Consider the following 22,563-nt stretch of genomic DNA (forward strand, 5'->3'; position numbering starts at 1 on the left):
GGTTATCACCATTTGGAGTCTGATAATCTAGTGGTGTAACTGTAATCCTGATTTTTTAGTGATATCAACAATCAAATAGACTCATTCATGGTATAAAATGTAAATCTTACGTTGTATATGATATTATTTTCATATCGAAAATTCGAGCTGTTCGTTGGACAAAATTATAATGTGGATGCTGTTACTGGTAGTGTTTCTTTGTTTGGTTTGTATCCTAAATATAAAAATATAAAATGCAACATTGTTTAGTATTCTAAAAGCTCAAATATGTCTTGAAATCAGATTTATGAGTAAAATTTTGTACACATTCATTTTTGTTTGCTACCTGAACCGTATATGAATTATATATTACACAATGATATAAAACATTCTGAAAATTGTAATTTAAATCTAGGTGAGGTAAGTAGTGATTATAAGATAAAAATGAAAATATTCAAACTGGGGAAAAAGGAATATTACATTTTACCGGCTTTGCTACTACTCAGAACATACCAATATTAAAGATAATTTCCGTGGACGCTAATTGATATTACGATATACGAGGACTTTGAGTACTTGATTATGTACACATGCACAGAATGACATTATCCGTACTGTTACATTAACAAGCAAAAGTAACAAGTGCTGTTGTAATCAGGGTCATTTTTCAGATCTGTGATATCTAATTATCAAATCGTTAAGCGTAAGCAAAAATAAAAAAGAGAAATTAGAAATACGATTGACAAGTCAGGCGTCTACTTCTAGTCAATTTCACAACCAGAGGCAGAAAAAAGACGAAGCTTAGTTAATTCTCTTGTCGTACCGTATATACTTTCTAAGTGGAGCCCAACTGAAGACAATATAGATCATGATTTGCCTCCACATAATGCGCTGGAAGATCACGGTTTATGCAGTTTGTTTTACTGCTTACTCTTAACAAACTGCATTGACCCAGATATGCTGGCGCATATCCTATGACATATCTGGGTGTATGCAGTTTGTTTTATTGCTTACTCTTAACAAACTGCATAGACCCAGATATGCTGACGCATATCCTATGACATATATGGGTGTATGCAGTTTGTTTTACTGCTTAGTCTTAACAAACTGCATTGACCCAGACATGCTGGCGCATATCCTATGACACATATGTGTGTATGCAGTTTATTTTACAGCTTGCTCTTAACAAACTTCATTGATCCAGATATGCTGGCGTATATCCTATGACATATCTGGGTGTATGCAGTTTGTTTTACTGCTTACTCTTAACAGACTGCATTGACCCAGATATGCTGGCGTATATCCTATGACATATCTGGGTGTATGCAGTTTGTTTTACTGCTTACTCTTAACAGACTGCATTGACCCAGAAATGCTGGCGTATATCCTATGACATATCTGGGTGTATGCAGGTTTTTTTTTTGCTGCTTGCTCTTAACAGACTGCATTGACCCAGATATGCTGGCGCATATCCTAAGACCTATCTGGGTGTATGCAATTTGCAGCTGGACACGACTTATAGTATATACAGTACCTCAGCCATGTCTGTTTAAATCTGCCTGGTTGTTTTTTTTTATTTATTTCATTTAACTAATATGTGTCAAAATGAATGAGCATAATACTGCCTTCTGTTAAAGAAATTATTGAAATTCTTCATTACATACCCTGCGGGTCGGAAACATGTTTAAATTGGGAAGGCTAACTTTTGGGAACATGAATATGTGAAAGGAGCTGACAGTGGGGGCAGAGCTGGGTGGAGGTATTCCCTTTTCTAAAAATTTAAGTTGTCTCTGTGGAAGATACATAGGACTAGTTTACTGACAAATCCTGACTGTGATTTAGTATGTAGAATATAGTCGAATTACTGGGATACATCCACCCCCTCCGCATCCCGAAGTTCTAGCATATACAGCCATGCAAATGTTCTTGTATAAAAAGTAGGAAACCAAACTGAGATTTCATTGAGCCTAACAGTACAGAGCATTTGTTCATATTATGATAATTTGAACACGATCATTTTTACACTACCGTTTAGTCTTACGTGATTAATCTGTTGTTCCATATCAAATCGTATCGCACAGCCAGAATGGAACTATATATTGTAGCTTTTCACTGACGTTTGTCAATGTGCTTCATTCAGTACATTGAATAAACCTTTTGTTATCCATGATTTTTTTTTTCACTCCCCATTTATACTTAATTGATACAAAGTATTGGAAAGTTTAAATGACGGGACATGTAATGAAATACAAAACCTCATTCCTGTTCTGTTTTGAGTCAGGAATACGAATATGTATCGGTCTACGGCCTTGTCGTATTTTTACACTATATCAAACTCGTTATATATGCAGACTCAGAACAAAAAAAAACTTTTGTATATTTATCTTAAATATATATGAAAATATATATCTTTACAAATCAAGTTTCCTTGCCTGGTCAATTGTTTTCATATTTGAACAGATCCTCTTATAAAAGTGGGAATATAATATTATTTTTGTTCCGATCGTAGTTCAGTTGTATCGCTTATACTTCGAAACAGATCAAAAGAGACACCAGCAAAGTAAATTAATGGAGGCACGCGATGTGGGCATTTTAATAGAAGGACATAATTCACCCTCTTGTCAATATTCTAAAGTTTATGACAGAATTCTGATTAAAATTTGAAATGTCAATATTGTATCAGCGTGTTTGTACTAGTCCAGTTTCTCTGATGTGTATTACCATTTACTTCACCTCAGTTGCCTGTACGAAGAAGCCAACAACGGTTTACCTCACTTGTTTGTCAACGTGTGCAGCCAGATATATGTATATTACAGAATGTATACACGTAAATTCCAGATTGTATTAATGGAGTCGAGTTTGAGTCACTAATGGGGTCGAGTTTGAGTCACTAATGGAGTCGAGTTTGAGTCACTAAGCTTCAATAAGCTTCTCGTTGTGTTTTTAGACATAAAATAATATCTTTACACTCCTAAAATCACCGTAGCTTTAGACATCTTTTCGCTGTGAGACTAACAGTCATCTTTGAAGAAAACAAATGTACTTGTATATCCCTACCCCACCTTCTTAACGATCAGTGCTGGATTGAGCGATCTCAAGGCTATTTAATCCATATTGTATCCGTTACCCTTAATCCGGTCAAAATTATTCAGTTGCATGTTAAACAAAATCGATCGATATGAAATGGCTTGCATATTGTGGGACACTATATAAATAATTAAAAGCCACATTTGTTGTTCTATTACAATTATTTATAATAAGTAAGCAGAAGAATAAAAGATTTAATAGATTAACAAATCTATTTTTAACCTCAGATCAAGTTTATCAACAATTCCACCATTATCAACTTAGTTTACAAACCATTCGAATATTGGCCGCCATGTATAGCCTCTCTTGTGCTGAAAAATGGCGTCAAACCATACAACAACAACAACAAACCATTGATATAGGACCAGACCGGTTTCACTGGTCAACAGTGAAATCATTACTGACTTGAAAAGGCCCTAATCTGTAGTATTTTGGTGTGCCGAACACGAATATAACCGCGAAAAATTTGTATTGGCTCTCGTTTTGAAGATATTCATATACCTCATTTTCTATGTTTCACTGTGTAAATTTCTCCAGTAGGACTGCAGCAACATCCGGAATAATGATGTAACATTGCATAATACCATCATGCTCACATCATCCACAGTTGATTGCATCATTTTCTGATGCAATGCAATACTAATGCCATGCGGCTGCTGAAGTAAGTTGACGTCAGCAGTGTACTATACATGTGTAGGCCTATTATACTAATGCCAGGCGGCTGCTGAAGCTGACGTAAGCAGTGTACTATATAAAGCCCAATCAGATAGGTTCAGCATTTAAAATATTTTAGACGTTGTGCGAGACAGTTCAAGCTACTGTTACATAAAACTTATTATTTTATCCATTTACGTACAATAAAGAACAGTAATGCCTCGAAAGTGTGTTAATACCGCGGACAATTTTTGCTATATTTGTGGGGAAGTGACATTTGCCAACCAGAAGAAAAGTATCAATTCTCAAGTGAAGAAGGCATATCATCTTTACTTCGGATGCAAGGTTGGTGACCAAGACAAGCCTTGGGCTCCGCATATATGCTGTGCTACATGTACAACACAGCTTTCACAGTGGTTGAATTGCAAAAGGTCATCAATTCCATTTGCAGTCCCAATGGTGTGGAGAGAGCCAAGCAACCACCTAAATGACTGTTACTTCTGCTTGGTTTCTCCTCTTTCCGGCGGAATAACGAAGCGAAAGAAGTCGAGAATAGTCTACCCAAACATTCCGTCTGCATTGAGACCAGTTCCACATGGTGAGGGACTTCCTATTCCAGAACCTCCAGCAGAATATTCTCTTGATTCATCTGACGAAGACAAAGGTGAGTCGACCTGTTCTTCTCCTGGTCCATCAGCATGCAGTGATCCAGATTTTCACTGTGGTGCATCATCAACCCCACACAGAATAACACAGGAAGAACTAAATGACCTGATTCGTGATTTGGACTTATCAAAGAACAAGGCAGAATTGCTAGGATCAAGACTCCAACAATGGAATCTTCTAGAAGAAGATGTCACAATTACTGCATATCGAAAGCGCCACCAGCAATTGGAGCCTTTCTTCAGAAAGGAAAGTAATCTGATATTCTGTTCCGATATTGAGGGCCTCATGAATGCTTTAAAAATCACTCATGACCCACAAGAATGGAGACTATTTGTGGACTCTTCGAAACTGAGTCTCAAGGCTGTGCTTTTGCACAATGGAAACATTCTTCCATCTATTCCAGTAGCGTATGCTGTCCACATGAAAGAGACATACGATAACTTAAGGCAGCTACTGAATTCCATTGAGTATAACAAGTACAGCTGGCACCTCTGTGGTGATTTGAAGGTAGTTGCCCTTTTAATGGGACTGCAGCAAGGATATACAAAATACATGTGTTTCTTATGCGAGTGGGATAGCCGAGCAAGGGAAATGCACTACATGAGGAAGGAATGGACTCACAGGCAGAATGTAGCTATTGGAGAGAAGAATATCCAACACCCAGCTCTGGTTGAGGCTCAGAAAATCTTGCTACCACCCCTTCACATCAAACTAGGTTTGATGAAGAACTTCGTGAAAGCCATTGACCGGACTTTGCCAGCATTCCGATACCTGCATGAAAAATTCCCTCGACTCAGCGAAGCAAAGATTAAAGAGGGAGTTTTTGTGGGTCCTCAGATTCGAGAGCTTTTCAAAGATGACCGGTTCAACAACTTGCTGGAAGGTGACGCGAAACAAGCATGGAATGCTTTTCGCCTAGTTTCTACAAACTTCCTCGGAAATGTTAGGGCAGAAAACTATAAGGAACTAGTAGAAGACAAGTTGATGAAGTATAAGAAACTTGGCTGCAATATGTCTCTAAAGATTCACCTCCTTCATTCCCATTTGGATTTCTTTCCTAGCAACTGTGGTATTGTTAGTGATGAACACGGCGAACGTTTTCATCAAGATATCGCAACAATGGAACAAAGATACCAGGGAAAATGGTCCACTACAATGCTGGCTGACTACTGCTGGACACTCCTCAGAGATGCTCCCGAACAGCTGTACAAGAGACAGGCGAAGAAATCTAAGATGTAGTCAATGACTTGATTTTTTATAGGTAGGCTATTACAGTTGACCTTTTACTATTGGAATGCGTTTTGTTATGTAAACATTAATTTCTTGCAGATTACAAAAAAACTAGAGCCAATTTTGCAATTTGACTGTCATATTCGTGTTCAGCACATAAAAATTGATAAGAATTGACTAATTTTATTTCAGTAACATGACTTTTGTAAAAATTTGTTGTCCAGTGTTTTACAAAGATTGGCACGTGCCACCTTTGTCCTCAACAGTACTCAGACATCGGTATTGCACGTGTTGTTTGGATATATTTTTTTTCCTGATTGAAAATCTCCGTTTAGTTTGCTTTTGCTATTTATGTCCTTAGAATGCTAAAAGCAGCGATCTTACACCACACTATTTTGCGCACAGCAAACTGTGTAAACTAACTATATTCAGTATGCATGACCAACACGATCTGGCCGTTTGATCTTTCGTTTGAGCATATGAAGGTCATATCCATCCTGTAAAAAGATAAAGTAGTTCCGCACAGCCAATGCAACACTCTGCATATTTCAAGTTTGTGAACTGTAAATTCAGCAAATTCTATTTGAAATGCGAATATATATATATATATATATATATATATATATATATATATATATATATAGAGAGAGAGAGAGAGAGAGAGAGAGAGAGAGAGAGAGAGAGAGATTCTTTTCTTTAGGTCACACTCGAACATATAGCGTTTAATACAGAATAACGACACTTTGTTCTACATTGAAAAGCTAACTAAATCGACAATCAGTTTTCAACACTTAATTGCACAATTAGGCTCAACATCCGAACAATGTAATCGTTGATCGATATTGATCTATTTTCTGGACCGTTATTAATATTTATATCTGAATAGAGCTATTCATAAAAGTTTCAGTAAATTTGTACCACAGCTTGGTAGGATTTCATTTATGTGCTACAAGTCGCGCTTAAATTGGAAAGGTACAGAGAACAATACTGAAGGAACGCGCTTTGTATATCATAGCGCGGGGTTTCTTTACCTAAATCTTAGCTCTGTAGAGTCTTTGCAGAAATCGGGTTTATTTTAACACATATCGATATAGATTCACCATTGACTGACAAATCCTGTGTATTTTGTCTTATCCGACTCAAATGCGGAATTTCATATAGAGATTTTCTGAAGTGGTCAGTGGAATTTCAGCCAGTATAACCAAGTCATCGATAGTACAGAGCTTGCGGAGGTGTAGGATAGGATTCTAAACTTCCAGATGGCTAATACTAAACTGGTCTAGGTAAGACGTGCGACAAACCTTTGCTCTCTAGTTGAACTTGAAATATTTGTAGATTGGGCAACACTTACACAATGCAGAATGCATACAATTCGGAAAAAATATTATATATTTTATTCGGAAAATATTTTGGTCTTAAAGATTTCATTAAAATTATATGAATGACCAATTTTTAAAACATTTTTAATTCTCTTTTTGCTTCTAGGCAATTCAGACCTGAATGTTTTTAAATATGTTGCCAAATGGTCTTTAACTATTTGTTCTTAATCGCATCTAACCTGCAACTGTTGCACCCCTCAGTCACCACCAATCCCTTACAATAAGATAAATCAACCACAGGAAACAAATTATATTATAAATAGACGGTCCCTAAAGGACGCAGGAGATACTCAGACCTACAATTTCCTTGCATACAGTAAAATGTTTCTTAAAGTTTATGAATAATGAAGCTTATGGAGTGCTGCAAATATTGTAAATATATTAAGTTTTGGAAAGAACTGCATTAAGGACTTCATTCTCATTGATGGGCCGATGCGTGGATACCTACGGTCAATGAATATTCTTCTGGGCATTTCTGGTAGCTGCCGATCAACTATGCCCGTCACAGTTATGTTATTCAATCGTTCATTACTGTTATCTAGATATGTAAGGCCTGACAGTGTATATTTCATTGGCGTTATTACGTATGATTTATGGAACATCCGGGATGATTGTGAGAAGCAATTGGATCATGTATCACTGATCCCATTGAAGTATATTATTCTGAATAGTTAAGACAAATGTAAAATTGTGTGAGAGAAGAAGACCCTATTCAAAGAGCATTTTTCCAAACAGAAGGTCACCTTCATCGTGCATGCGTTTCTTTTATATAAAACATGTGCCAATACGTCAGTCACAACTGGGATATACTTTTCATCTACGGACTATATACAGCAAATAAATCTTGCGAGTTCTGAATATATATTCCATTTATACACTTCTGGATGTAAATTCTACCAACGTGAGTATTTTCTTGTGCTAGAACGATCAACAAGAATTCCTTTATGCTGCAAAATTGAGATATATTTATTATCGTCGAAACAGTATGCATTTATTATGTAAAGAGTACTCAACTAATTTTAATCAATATTTGCAAATTAAGTCTCTTTCAAAATGGATTTCTTCTTTGGAATCTTGGGTATTGAACTTTTTTAAACCCGCAGCATCATTTTGTTCATCATGAGAATATAGATAAATATGAAATTATAAATTGCATATATTTTATTCACCCAAACGATGATATTTAGTTTCATGCCAAAGATCAGTTTTAAAAAAGACATGAAGGTTTTGATAACGTTCCTGCTTTATACAATACGATGCTAATGAGCCAGTCTTTCTTAGTGGCAAAAGACGCAAAATATATATTTTGCATTACATTACGTGTTATAAATATTGTAAGACTAGGAAAAGATCGGTCTTTGATCTTTTTATGGAAATGGGCCAGGTTTATAAAAAGGTCCGACGAATTATATAATGCACAGTTTCGTAGATTCACATTTCTTTAGTAATGTTGTTTCAAACTGAATTCTTTTTTTCTCCTTTGAGAACAGGAAAACATTACTATACATGCAGAATAAAAGGATTAAGTGTAAATGTATGTCTCCCCCCACACACAACACACATTCGAGTAAGCAGAGAAAATGATCGTAACCACTCTTTCAATCTATAATACTTTTATATTAATTACATATTTACAATCAATCAGGCTGTTCATGCTTTATAATTAGTTGTTGCTTTTTACTCAGCATGTTCATCTAAATTAAATATTTTCTGGTAAGCACATATACACATTGTTACATTTATGGTAGTAATCTGCCTTCCAAAATGATAGGTACCTACGAGCACATTGCAAGGTACGGAGTACTGGAATGGCATCTTGTACTTTTGTTAATTCGTGTATACTGACTACAGGAAAACAAAAATGATTTCATAGATATTTATTTATGCAACTAGATTTTAGGATCTTGTGGTGTACCGATGATCAATTTTTTTTAACGTCAGCGACCAAAATAATCAGCCTTTAGTATATATTTGTTGGCCATTATCGTCTTAGTTTTCAAGCTTGCCTTAGAAAGAAAATGTCCTAATGTAAGATCCTTTTTATAAAAAAAAAATTTGATTATAGGTCCAGGTATAGAGTTTTTCTATTCGTTTACAATCTAAAATCCCATACACACAAAATAAATCAATAGTGCTAATAAAGTGTGCGTCCTGATTGAATCAGCGCTTACATGGAACATGAAGGACTAAAAGCAAAATACACAAGGGATTACAAGATGGAATTACCGCCAATTTATTTTTACATAAAGTGGACTCAGATGGTAATGATAATAAATATAACCATAACTAGGAAATATAAAAGTTCGGGTTGTTGACATATAGCCACTCAAGCTATTATAATTTCCTATATGTACATAACCAAATCATACGATACAAGGGTACATGATGAATCATTATATGTACATGGTCAAATCGTACTTCGCTTGGGTACATGATATCGCTATTTGTAATTGAACGTCTGAAGTCATTTCCCAACACACGACTAGCGAGCAAAATTTTCTTAACACTTCGAAATTCAGCGATAGGTTATCAAAACAATCCTTCAGTGTAAAAGTTCACTGATTGGTGTTTTAAATGGATGAAAACATTAAGTGAAATTGCAAATCGGCTTTAATTTATTAGAAAAATACATAATTATTGTTCAAATCTATTTACTTCATAACTGAAACCATTTCAAAATTAATTTTCGCATAGTGATTTTTAATGTCTTATATTAAAACCTTTGATCCGTAATCTTAAGAATGTTGCAGGTACACGATGGGTGAGTCGGGCACTACGTTTGTATGCGTGTTGATTTATTTTTTTTTATTTTTTTTTTTTTGTTGGTTACTATGATCTTTATCTATGAGCTACAGCTGGAGGTCTGGTCTAAATAGTTAGAGCTTCCGCTTCGTATGCGGGACATTGCGAGTTTCGAACCCCAGCCGATGTGTAAACCAAAGACTTATTAAATTTTATTAGCATCTGCCTTGCTTGCCGCTCAGCATTAAGAGGTTAGTGTTAGGACTGGTCAGCCTTGTGTCAGGATAATGTGACTGGTTGGGACAGGATCTTATATATATGCTGCATGATGCCAAAGTGCGAGATATTACCATAAACTGCAACGCTGCAGGCATACATCTTAGCTATAGGGCTGAAAAATTGTTAACGCTACATTAAAAATCCAAATCAGAGAGAGAGAGAGAGAGAGAGAGAGAGAGAGAGATAGCATGCCTTCTAACGACAAATTAGTTTGAGATCTAGTCCGTTGTTGTAAGGGATGTTAATGGTAACTGCTATTATCCTGTTTTGTAATGATAAATTAATTTGAGGTCGAGTCTCTTGTTAGCGTGTCTTCTATTGATAAATTAATCTGAGATCTAGTCTTATTTTTGGTAACGGATGTTAATGGTAACTGGTGTTAGCATATCTTCTTTGCAAAACCTAAAGATATGTTCTCATCAGAAAATTTGTGAAAATAAACATACGCAACTAAATGTTTATAAAATTACCGACGAGCTCTATTCCTTAAGCATATTTAGTGATGCATTATGATTAATGGGTGGAAATCTCTTAACGTCAACACTATGAGCAAATCAAGTTGAACATCTACTTCATTGTCTGGAATGCTGGTAGCTATTTATTTTCCCAACTAAAATATGTTAATACCAGAAAAAATGCAATACGATATACTAACACGTAACGGATATAGCGAATACCTGTAAAACTGTGCCACACATTTGACCTGAGCTACCAAGAACTGTTTTGTTGCAGAGATTGTTGTTTATTCTTGTGTTACGTGTTTAGGCTCGAATAAACAGTACCACAAGAAAGAGTGAAAATAGCAGGCTTTGAAAAATATAACAAACAATTTATTTCCCCGGAGAAAACACTGTAAAAATGGAAAGGTAAGAATTTAAGTTTTTAAGAATCAGATCCAAAAATAATCGAAGAATAATCCACAAATTAAATTTTAGAAATCCTAGGAATGAAATGTTCTAAAGAATTCAAGTTTGAGTCCCGGCAAAAATATAAAATTGAAGGCGATGACGAATAATGTAGCCCTTATTGTGTTGCAAGTTTTACAGTTCTGTGTTATTCACAAACAATAATACGGTGTTTGAATTTCCAAATAAAATTTAATGAAATGTCTTTGTCCAAGATTTACGTATGAGCACTCAAATATTTCGTGGAAAAATAATGAATCCTTTCGAATCCAAATATTCGAATAAAAATTAAAATATAACTCCAAAATGACACAACAAAAAAAATACCTTTACGTCCTAGTGTTTAGAAGCCCAACTGATCTCTCTCTCTCTCTCTCTCTTTCTCTCTCTCTCTCTCTCTCTCTCTCTCTCTCTCTCTCTCTCTCTCTCTCTCAGCATCATTATTAAAACTAACTAATCCGAGATTTCGGAAAACCCAGAATTTCGAAATGGAGGCTGTTTACATATAAAAGTATCATATAGCCCCAGTATGACCTTGATAAAAACCAATCATTTTACTCCAAGAATAATATTTTTAAAAAGTTGTTTACTTATCTCAACGATTTCTTAATCAAGGTCGGGAACTAGGTCAGCTTTAGGTGTTTACAACTGAACAGTCAAGGTCAAACTATTTTCTGAAAAAAATTGAAACTCCTAGTAAACAAAATTATATTATTTTGACATGTAATGAAGTTAAAAATAAAAAGAGTTTAAAACTTACAAACAATTAAATTAAATCAAATATAAATTAGATAAATATATACCTAATATTACAAAATGATTTCCGAGTGACAAATAACTTTGACTATATATAGCAAGAAAGTGACAATAGAAATTTGGCTATATATAATTAAAAAACGGCAATTAAACTTTGACCACATATCGCAGTAGAACGGCTCAGTTGGTAAAGAATTGTACTCGTAGTCCAAAGGTCCGCCCAGACCACCCATCGTTAGAGTTCCATAGGTCACATTTCCTTGGTATGATATAGCCAGCATGGTTTTAAATGTTTCATTTATCAACAAAAATAAAAATCAAATATAAAGGCTGCTTTTTGCGTTTTCTACCTTTACGGAACACTCACCAGTATGCATCCTTGCTCTGGATATTTCATGATTATTAGAATTTTCTTTTATTCAGGGCACAACTATCTTAGAGGTCGAAATATTCGGTAACACCACATTGCCTTCATCAGTGAGTACTGTTGATCGGCGTGTAATCAAATTGCAGATCACTCGATAGCAGATAGTCTGAGGGGTGCGACTGTACGATTTCTAAAGAAAAGTACCATCTCCCCCGAATTAATATAACTATCCATGAGAGAGTGGTCATATGGGACTTAGCAAATGGTAAAACATAGTGATCATACCAGTCGACAAAGGACGCACCACAACATTACTCAATACGATTATGTGAAGAAAATATAACTCTTGGTTTACGACATAGACACATGTCATAAATTAAAGAGAGACCCGACAATATCAGTAATAAACAAAACTGATTAACAAGTTAAAACAATGGAAGAAAGACTTAATTAAATCTGACGCATTGTACCAGTGTATCTAACCCACTGCTGAAAGCATCCTGAAGCTGTATGGTTACCTAAAACCACAAGAAGGATGCCACATTGCGACCAATAGTTTGGGCAGTTTACTGTATGCTTTGACCAAATATCTAACTTCTGTCATTGGACCTCTAGTGGTACAGACCATATCATCAACAGCGTACGCTTTGTCCAAACGATCAGGGTACTAGAGGCACCACCATGTACACAAATGGTCTTATATAATGTACCAGCACTTTTCACCAGCATCCCAATGGATAAAGCTACGGGTGTGATCAGACAAATATTAGAAGCAGACAATACTAGGAAATCTCGATGGGACCTCCTGTTGAACATAACTACACCTTATTAAGACAACTTTGGACAGCACATATTTTATCTATAATTGGAATTTTTACCAACGGAAACAGGGAGCAGCAATGAGGTCCCAAGTCTCACCAATAGTTGTCAATTTATACATGATGTATTTTAAGAAAAAGGCCCTGGAATCGGCCAGAAACCCATCATCTATATGGTTTAGATATATGGAATGAGCTCCTTGAGTACCATGTGCAGGAGTTCTCCAATCATCTCAACTCTATTGATCCACATATTCAGTTCACTTCGGAACAAAAAGAAGGGGCCAAACTACCGTTCTTGGACACGTGTATAGACACAAATTATGGTGGATCAACCAAAGTTGTTGTGTATAGAAAACCAGTGCACACAGACCAGAACCGTACATTTTTTTTGTTTTGAATCATCATCCGGGTCATAAGAGGTCAGTCGTGAGCTATTTATTGCACGGAGCTAACTCACTAGTTAGTGATGAGACAGCTCGAATTCAAGAATCAGTGCATGCTATGCACTACAAATAAATAGCTATCCAGACTGGACTTTTAAATCCCAGTGAAGCAGAGAACAACACCAAATAAAACTTACAGTGCCCCAGATAAAACCAACATCGGTATACCACACATCTGCGGTATACCAGAAGTCATAGCTAGAATATTAGACAACATGTGATTAAATATATATCACTAAACATACAATTCTTTAAGAGAACAACTTAAACGTGTGAAGGACAAAACAGAAAATCTGCAAAAATGTGGCGTGATTTATTATATCAAATGTAGCGATTGTGAGAATGGCTATATTGATGAAATAGGCAGAGTGTTAAAAACAAGGATTAAGGAAATCACCACGAGAGAGTCTTCTGTAAGAAAAGAACATTGTAACAAAAAGAGACATTCCATGATTCCCAATCAGACCAACTTCATCACATCTGAGAACACGCATTGAAAATGAAAGTGAAAGAGGTAATTAAAATAACATAGCGGAGGTTACCAGAGATTTACACCAGTCTGCTCTTATCACGTGACTATATAAGTCACGTGATCAACAGTAGTTGCTGATGAAGGCAGTGTGACATTACCGAACATTTCGAACTCAAGATATTTATACTCTGAATAAGGAACCATTATAATAATAATTGCCGTCATTATTTGTGCTCATATATGACATCTTTTCAGATGGATAAATTGACAATCCTTCGGAAGAGTACTGCCATAAGCAAATGAAAAAATTATCTCAATAATATTCTGCTATTCCATGACTATTCAGATCAATTATTTAACAGTATATACGCTGGTGGTCTGTACTGCTTAGAATTGTTGTACACCGAACACAAAGAGAATAAACGCCACCAGAAATATTGGCATTGAACCGTAAAGGAAGGAAACTACATTAAAAATATTGATAATAAAACGTAACGGGAGCAAACTACACTATACATATTAATAACACAACGTAACGGGAGTAAACTACACTAGAACTGTCAATAATACATAGTAACGGGAGTAAATTATGCTAGAAACATCAATGAATTATAGTAACAGCAATAATCTACCTTATAAATACCAATGACACAACGTAAACGAATAATTTACACTTGCAATTTCAATGATACAACATAAAGTGTATAAATTACACTATTCAATACCATGATGAACCGTAACGGGAATTGACTACACTATCAATATCATGATGAACCGTAACGGGAATTAACTACACTATCAATACCATGATGAACCGTAACGGGAATTGACTACACTATCAATATCATGATGAACCGTAACGGGAATTAACTACACTATTCAATACCATGATGAACCGTAACGGGAATTAACTACACTATCAATACCATGATGAACCGTAACGGGAATTAACTACACTATCAATACTATGATGAACCGTAACGGGAATTAACTACACTATCAATATCATGATGTACCGTAACGGGAATTAACTACACTATCAATATCATGATGTACCGTAACGGGAATTGACTACACTATCAATACCATGATGATCCGTAACGGGAATTAACTACACTATCAATATCATGATGAACCGTAACGGGAATTAACTACACTATCAATACCATGATGAACCGTAACGGGAATTGACTACTATATCAATATCATGATGAACCGTAACGAGAATTAACTACACTATCAATATCACGATGTACCGTAACGGGAATTAACTACACTATCAATATCATGATGAACCGTAACGAGAATTAACTACACCATTAATATCACGATGTACCGTAACGGGAATTAACTACACTATCAATATCACGATGTACCTGAACTAGAATTAACTACACTATCAATATCATGATGTACCGTAATTGGAATTAACTACACTATCAATATCATGATGTACCGTAACGGGAATTAACTACACTATCAATATCATGATGAACCGTAACGAGAATTAACTACACCATTAATATCACGATGTACCGTAACGGGAATTAACTACACTATCAATATCACGATGTACCTGAACTAGAATTAACTACACTATCAATATCACGATGTACCGTAACGGGAATTAACTACACTATCAATATCACGATGTACCTGAACTAGAATTAACTACACTATCAATATCACGATGTACCGTAATTGGAATTAACTACACTATCAATATCATGATGAACCGTAATGGGAATTAACTACATTATCAATATCACGATGTAACCTAAACGGGAATTAACTACACTATCAATATCATGATGTAACGTAACGGGAATTAAATACATTATCAATATCATGACACAGCGTAACGGCAATTAACTACACCATCAATATCATGATGTACCTTAACAAGGATTAACTACACTATCAATATAAATGATCTACCATGACTGGAATTAACTACTCTATCAATATTAATGATGTACCTTAACGGGAATTAACAACGCTATCAATATTAATAATATACCGTAACGGGAATTGACTATACAATCAGTATCATTGATATACCGTAACGGGAATCGAATGTGTGTCCATCTGTGTCGATAATGACCACAGCTTCAGTTATCTGTTGTTAAACGGTGTGTAAGGAGATGACTATTGAGGCTAATGCGAGTACAGAAGTGTCTTCCGCATGTGGAGCACGCAAAGGTTGCTACAGAACGTGATATATTAGCAGCTCTGGCTTTACGTTTTCTCTGTGCCTCAGCAATTTTCTGTTGTTCTGCTGCGTGGGTGCCAGATGTGATCTTCCTGCACCAGAAGGGATGGTCTTGTACAAGGATCTCACATGATGCACTGTTGATATGCAGGATTTTCAAGGGCACCTTCAGTGAGTCGTTAGAGCGCTTCCTTTTTTTTCCTCTAGCAGCGCATTTTCCCTCGCAGGGTTTGTCTTAGAGCAGCTGTTTTGGAATCCGTTCTTCGGGCATGCGCATGATGTGTCCTACCCATTTATATTGGCCCCTCTTGAGCAACGTGAAGACAGATGGGATGCAGGCCCTCATGGGGACCTCGATATCAGTAATTTCGTCTTTCCATCTTATCTGCGCGGAAACCACACTGGCTTTCTGGGAGTAGACCCTGCTCAAGATGGTGAATGAGACGATAAAGCAGGACGCGAGAAAGTATCTTGTCAGCGATTTACAGGAGAGAGATTCCTCTGCTATTGTCGCAGAACCGACGGTTGCCTATTCGCTTGTAGAGATGGACTATGTAGACTTCTTTAAATTCCTGTAGGACCACTCCATCATTCCATATTTCATGGAAGAGGTCTGTGGGCGGACTGTCCAATTCAGCATTAATTTCCACATGTGGCAAGCGTTCCATGGCTTCATCGTTGATGGGTGATGGACAGCTGAGTGTGTCATTGAAAATATTTATTGTCATCGCTTTAGGATCTTAGCCTTGTCAGTAAGCGGTGAGATCCCATCTGCACGGAGGAAGGGAGAGGAACTAGAGGACTGGGGGCTGTGTACAGCTTTTAGGGCGTCGTAGTAACACTATGGGTCGTTTCTGTCTAAATAGGACTGAATCTCGTCTGCTTCACTGATGATAAAGGAGTCCTGCATCTTTCGAAGCTTCCACTGAACTGTACTGCGTATACTAGTGAAGGTTGCCATCTTGGAGGCTGAGGAACGGTCGTTCAGAACGGTTATATTTAGGCCTTAGTTTCTAGGCGAGCATTGACTTTATCTCCTAATCATTCTCATCGAACCAGTCCTGGCTCTTCCGTGACGTTTATCTTAGACGTAAAAGGGCGGTGGAGTTGACAGCGTCTACAACAAAGGCACAATGTGCGTAGTTGCCAGGCCAATCTGCAGGTCTTCTAATTTGAATTCCAGGATCCTTGAGAGGTTTTCGGCGATTGAACTATGTTTAAGCTTCGAGACGTTTAGTCCTTTTAAAGTCTTTCTCCCTTGGTGACGTCTCTTTCGCTGGATATGAAAATCGAACTTGGATACAATTGGCCTGTGGTCCATCCAACAAACAGTACCACGCACGGTCTACGTCACTTGTAAGTCCTTTCTGTCCTTTATCCATGTTCCCGTAGTCGATGCTTTGAGCAGGGGCGCATCCATGACGTCTTTTTACGAGTAGATAGCGGAACAATGTTGTGTTTATGACGAGATCATGTGCGGTGCACATCTTGAACAGCAGGAGTCCGTTGCTTTTGAACGTGCCGACGCCATGCCTTCCGACAACTTCTTTCCAGGTCTGGTAGTCAGTCCCACCTCTAGCGTCGAAGTCGACAGGAATGATGAGCTTTTCCGATTAAGGGGTGGCTGAAATGAGAGAATCCGGAACGGCAATAAACTACACTATCAGTATGAATGATATATCGTAAAGAGAAAAATGCTATCAGTATCAGAGGGATTAAACTACATTAGAGCTATCAGTAATAAACTATAACAAGAAAACATGCTAGCAGCACTGACGCTTAAAGAGGAGAAAATACATTGAAAATACGAACTTGAGAGAATAAAATTCTCTAGCAACATTTTTGCTGCAACGTAAAGACCATAATTTACACCAAAAACGCTCGTACAGAAATTTAATTTAAAGTATATCTCCATCCAGGCCGAACATTACCAACCATGTTTATACTGTATTGTAATAAAATTAGATTTAACGTCTCTACTGTTTCTAGATAAATGACATTTTAAGGATGTTACGGCGTATATAGAAATTGTGTTCAAATATTTTTTTGTTTTGCGATGAGCATTATTGTGACATATGCACATACCATGTAAATATAGAGATATTTATATTGCTCTGCAGGCGAAATCTGCTTATGTCAGTCAGTGTATCATAAATCTTATCTATTTAATAATGGGTTGAATTTACAACAGCCTTTTGCTGCAAGTATTAAAGATCTTGATTTCTAAAGAAAGAGTTCTATGCCTCAAACTTTGCTTGATCATTCAAAGTTTTATCCATGCATGGAAACTATGATAGATCTAAGGCCATTCTAAGGCCATTTCCTTTCAAATGTAATAAATACAATCTCAAATACAATTTTTTTTAGCCATATCAGAAATTCAATTACTCATTCAGGGCCAAGTTATTAATTAAACTAAATATTCTTTACAGTTTAATTGAATACTTTTTATTACTTTTAGCTCATTCTTTGAAGTATTATCTTAAATGTTAGTAAGTGAGTATAATGCAATGTCTGCTAAGCGTAGTCCAAAATTAAGGTTTTAAAGGAATTAAAATCACGGTTCATTTACTTGAAAAATGACGATTATATTTATTGATTATAATTACGTGAGATTTGTTACAGTTAACATTTGAGATGTTTTAAAAAGATCTTGATTTCAACAACCTCGCAAAGCATGAAACTTGAAGATATATGATTTTAGATAGACGATATATGAATATCGCCCGACTGCACAATACTAGTTGCTAAGAGAAAATGCATCCAATCTTACAATGAACTCATTGGTCGCATGTAGCAATGTCTTTATGAAAAGCTAAACCCTGCGTTACTAGTCCATGTTTACAATAATCGATTACTTTAAGCAAAACTCAAACGCTTCTAGATCTTGTTGGTATCAGTTAAGATGTCATTCTACAGGTAAAATAATTCTTCATGCAATCAGATGTTTGAAGAAGAATGTTGGATTAATTGCTTGATAAATGGATCGTATTGTTCAATAATTTAACCACTTATTTACTTAAAACATCCCGCCACCTTATAATATTTTTGTTGCAGATAGGTTTAAATCACAAAAGATAGCTTCACATTTATTGTGCTTTAAACTCTTTGTAGATAGTCTCAAAGGTATGATACTACCTAATCAGCAGATCGTGTACTAATTTTGTGCACAAAGTTAAACAATAGGGAACCGAAGGCATTTGATTAAAGTCCCACAATTATAAGGCATGAACAGTAATACTACAAGAAGAAGAAGAAGGATACCACCAAAAACATGATCAAATTAAGAGCAAAGATAACAACAACAACAATGATAACACCTTGTCGTATGTTCCATACCAGAGCAACATATCTGAAAACTAAGGTCGACGTATTTATACTCAGGGCTCCAACGATATTGATCATTGGTCGGGTTTATTGTTGTTGTTTTGTTGAAAGATTGAAACGCGAATATGACAGTTAACAATGTCAAACAAAGTATCACAATGTGGACCTCTGCTGTTCATCATGTATGTATGCATACAAGCTTAAAGAAAATGACGCCATTATATAGCGAGTTATACTAATTACCAAAAAACTACGTTAGATTATACGTCGTGAAATTTATCATCTGCAGTTGCCATACGTTTACTGCGTGAATTGCTCGGTGAATACTGCGATAACCGTCGTGAGCGATTGCACATGTACAGAGCGAATATTACCGTCAATTCATACTTAATAATGCACCTCTCAAATCTATCGCTTTGTATTCAGTCAATAATAGTTCATACAGTTCTTTTTCACTGCGTACTGTCCGTTACGGTTCAAATCTACTGTCGGTGTGAAAATTGATAATATTCTGAAATGAACAAAACATACATCTTCATCATCTCATCATAAATTTCAAAACCCCTACTATATTTTAGTGGTCGAGAAACCCGAAGGCAAGAAGCAACCTACTGAAATCCAAGCCGGTGAAAAATTTGGGGTAAGTCTCTCTCTCTCTCTCTCCACACCTTTTCTATTTTACATAGTCTTCTTTGGCAAAGCTTAGCTGTTGACTATGAAATGCTGTATTTGTGTGTTTTAATAGTCACCTATAGTCAAATTGTAACAGGTTACATCTTCTTATATAAGGAAGTTGACTTGGTTGAACAATATTTAAATTTATTCAATTAATGAATATATGTTAACTTAATCGAGTGGCTCAATAAATTTTATAAAGACTGCATTTCTCAACTAGCTCTTTTTTATGACTGTTTAAATATACTCTACTGGCTAGTGCAGTTCTTAAATAAGTAATGGTTAAACATGCGAAGCATATTACATCAAGTGACAATAGTTACATACTTTCAGTATACACCAGTGAATATCGTGGAAACACATTCTATAGGGAAAAACTCATTTTATCTTTGTGCTTGCATATGTTGGACAACATTAATTCCTATGGATTCCTCTTTTGACTCTAGGATACATTCAGCAATGTTGATGCGTGACGAGCAAATTATTGCATATATCAGTCTTTCATGATTTAACCAAATTAAATGTGTATGCATAGTTTATATTAGTGGCAGTGATTCGTATTAATGCAGTGTGATAAGCGACTGAATACCTGCAGCAGTTATAAAATAGTAGTATAGAAGTAGTTCATTCTAGGGGAGTCGATAATAATTTGTAGTTACAACAGCTAGGTTCAAATGTCTAAAGATGTTGATGATTTACAAATGTTTTAATGAAAATTAAATCACAGCAAATGGTCATTCGTACTCATTATTGTAACAATGTAACTTTTCAAAAATTGAAAATTAATAGAGTCTACTTACAACATTTGAAAAATACTTCTGCTTTTAATACTGTTTTCATGCCGCAAATATAATAAAATAAGTAGGTCAGTACTTAGTACTAATTAATTGGAGATATACCCATGACTCATGCAATAAAGCGACTGGGCTATAAATTGGACACGTGTATTCTGCTACAATTGTACAGTAAATGTACTCCCATCCACCAAGAACCCTAAAATTACTTAGTGTCAGCTGCGTGTGCTAAAATCATATCCATCGTGTCAGTGACGCCCTCTTTCCACCTTGGTGCAGGTGTTTTTCTAAAGCAAGGTCTTTTTTTTTTTAATTCTAGACAATGTCAAGCACACGATGTTCAAATGGGACAGAAATTCAATCCCATAAATTTCAACTGCACCATAAAATCGATATAGAAGAAACTTAAATAACCTTCTAAGTTTTGTAAATAGTGCAATGCATAACTGAAAAAGCCGCAGCTTAATTTATTATAGCATAAATCATACATTAACCACATAATTAGCATTAAGCAAGGTTGGCTAGTTAAGTATTTTCGTTCCTTGTGCTAATTAAAATCAATTGATTTTCCATTATAGGTTATGTGCGGCAAATGAACCATCTCTTCTATGTCTGCATATTTCATTTCATCTGTACATACTCTACTGCTGGTTATACATTTCCTCAGGTTCTCCAGTTGCATTGCAAACACTGCATTGTTCATCAGCGCGAAGAAGATCTTGTTTTCCATATAATTATTTACTCTCTCTCTCTCTCTCTCTCTCTCTCTCTCTCTGACATATTGAGAACTGTGTTTAGATTTAACGGAGGCTTTTGACAAAGGAAACGATTATTTGCATTTTTATTAATTTTAGTCTTAATGAAGGTAAAATTTTACATTTATGTAGAGGATAAGATATCTGTTTTCATTGACATACATATTAAATATTGATTTAGTAGCCTTTCTGTCCTAGATGAATTGTGTTTGCAATCTTGATATATCATGTTCCATCTAACTTTGCTTGTCCTGGGCAAGAGGACAGTCTTCATACAAGTGATTAGGTGCGTTTAGATCCACTTCCAACTTGTAGAATGTATAAATGTTTTTGGGGATATTAAAAAAAAAGGTTTAATTTACCCACTCAGTTTCGTATTTGCTCGATCCTCTGAAGTCTTTCAATGGCATATGTTTGAAAAATGTCGCGACGATATAAATTGTGATCATAGAGGTATATTATCGTCGACTTTTGTTTAGGACTTATCATATTTACCCTCATTTTGCTCCTTGTCATTTTCAGCACAGAAAGCATGGTTAGATTTTCGTATCGTTGTGAAATCACACTTATTCCTTCTTTGATGTTTAACCTGTTGAACAAAATCACATCGGTTACCAGCTTAGTTCTAGAGCAGACATTTTCAAGGAAGGTTCATGAGTTTCGACCATATATGCATAATAGTGACCGGGGTTTTGTTTGTATTGTTTTATAAAGGTATTGCGAAATTCTTCAAAGATATTCCATATTATCAACGTATCTCTTTCAGATAATATAAGTAACGGTGAAGATCACCTAACATGTTTAGTCTGAAGGGGCCTTTAACATACTGGTACTTAATGTCAGAAATATTTGCATTTAAGAGAGGTGAATACTTAATTTCTTTGGTTGTGTCTATGTGTTTTAGACGTTTAAAAAAGCTGTGAAAGTACTCAAATTGTTTTGTTTTTGTCTTTGTTTTTGTTTGTAGGAAATGTGCTTGCACATGGTCAAACCAATGTGGTGCTGCACATAGCATGTCAT

General features: G+C 35.8%; 1 protein-coding gene across 2 annotated transcripts in view; it reads left to right on the forward strand.

The window, feature by feature from the left end:
* Positions 1 to 22,563, forward strand: part of LOC149796705 (uncharacterized) — a 170,051-nt gene that overhangs the window by 119,687 nt on the left and 27,801 nt on the right. For both annotated transcript variants that reach the window (XM_089961333.1, XM_089961335.1), the window contains one exon: positions 19,898 to 19,959. In XM_089961333.1, coding sequence (XP_089817459.1) covers positions 19,898 to 19,959 — 62 coding nt within the window. The remainder of the gene's footprint in view (positions 1 to 19,897; positions 19,960 to 22,563) is intronic.

The sequence above is a fragment of the Sinohyriopsis cumingii genome, chromosome 6, assembly GCF_028554795.1.
Source record: "Sinohyriopsis cumingii isolate HCF-2022 chromosome 6, ASM2855479v2, whole genome shotgun sequence".
Lineage (NCBI taxonomy): Eukaryota > Metazoa > Mollusca > Bivalvia > Unionida > Unionidae > Sinohyriopsis > Sinohyriopsis cumingii.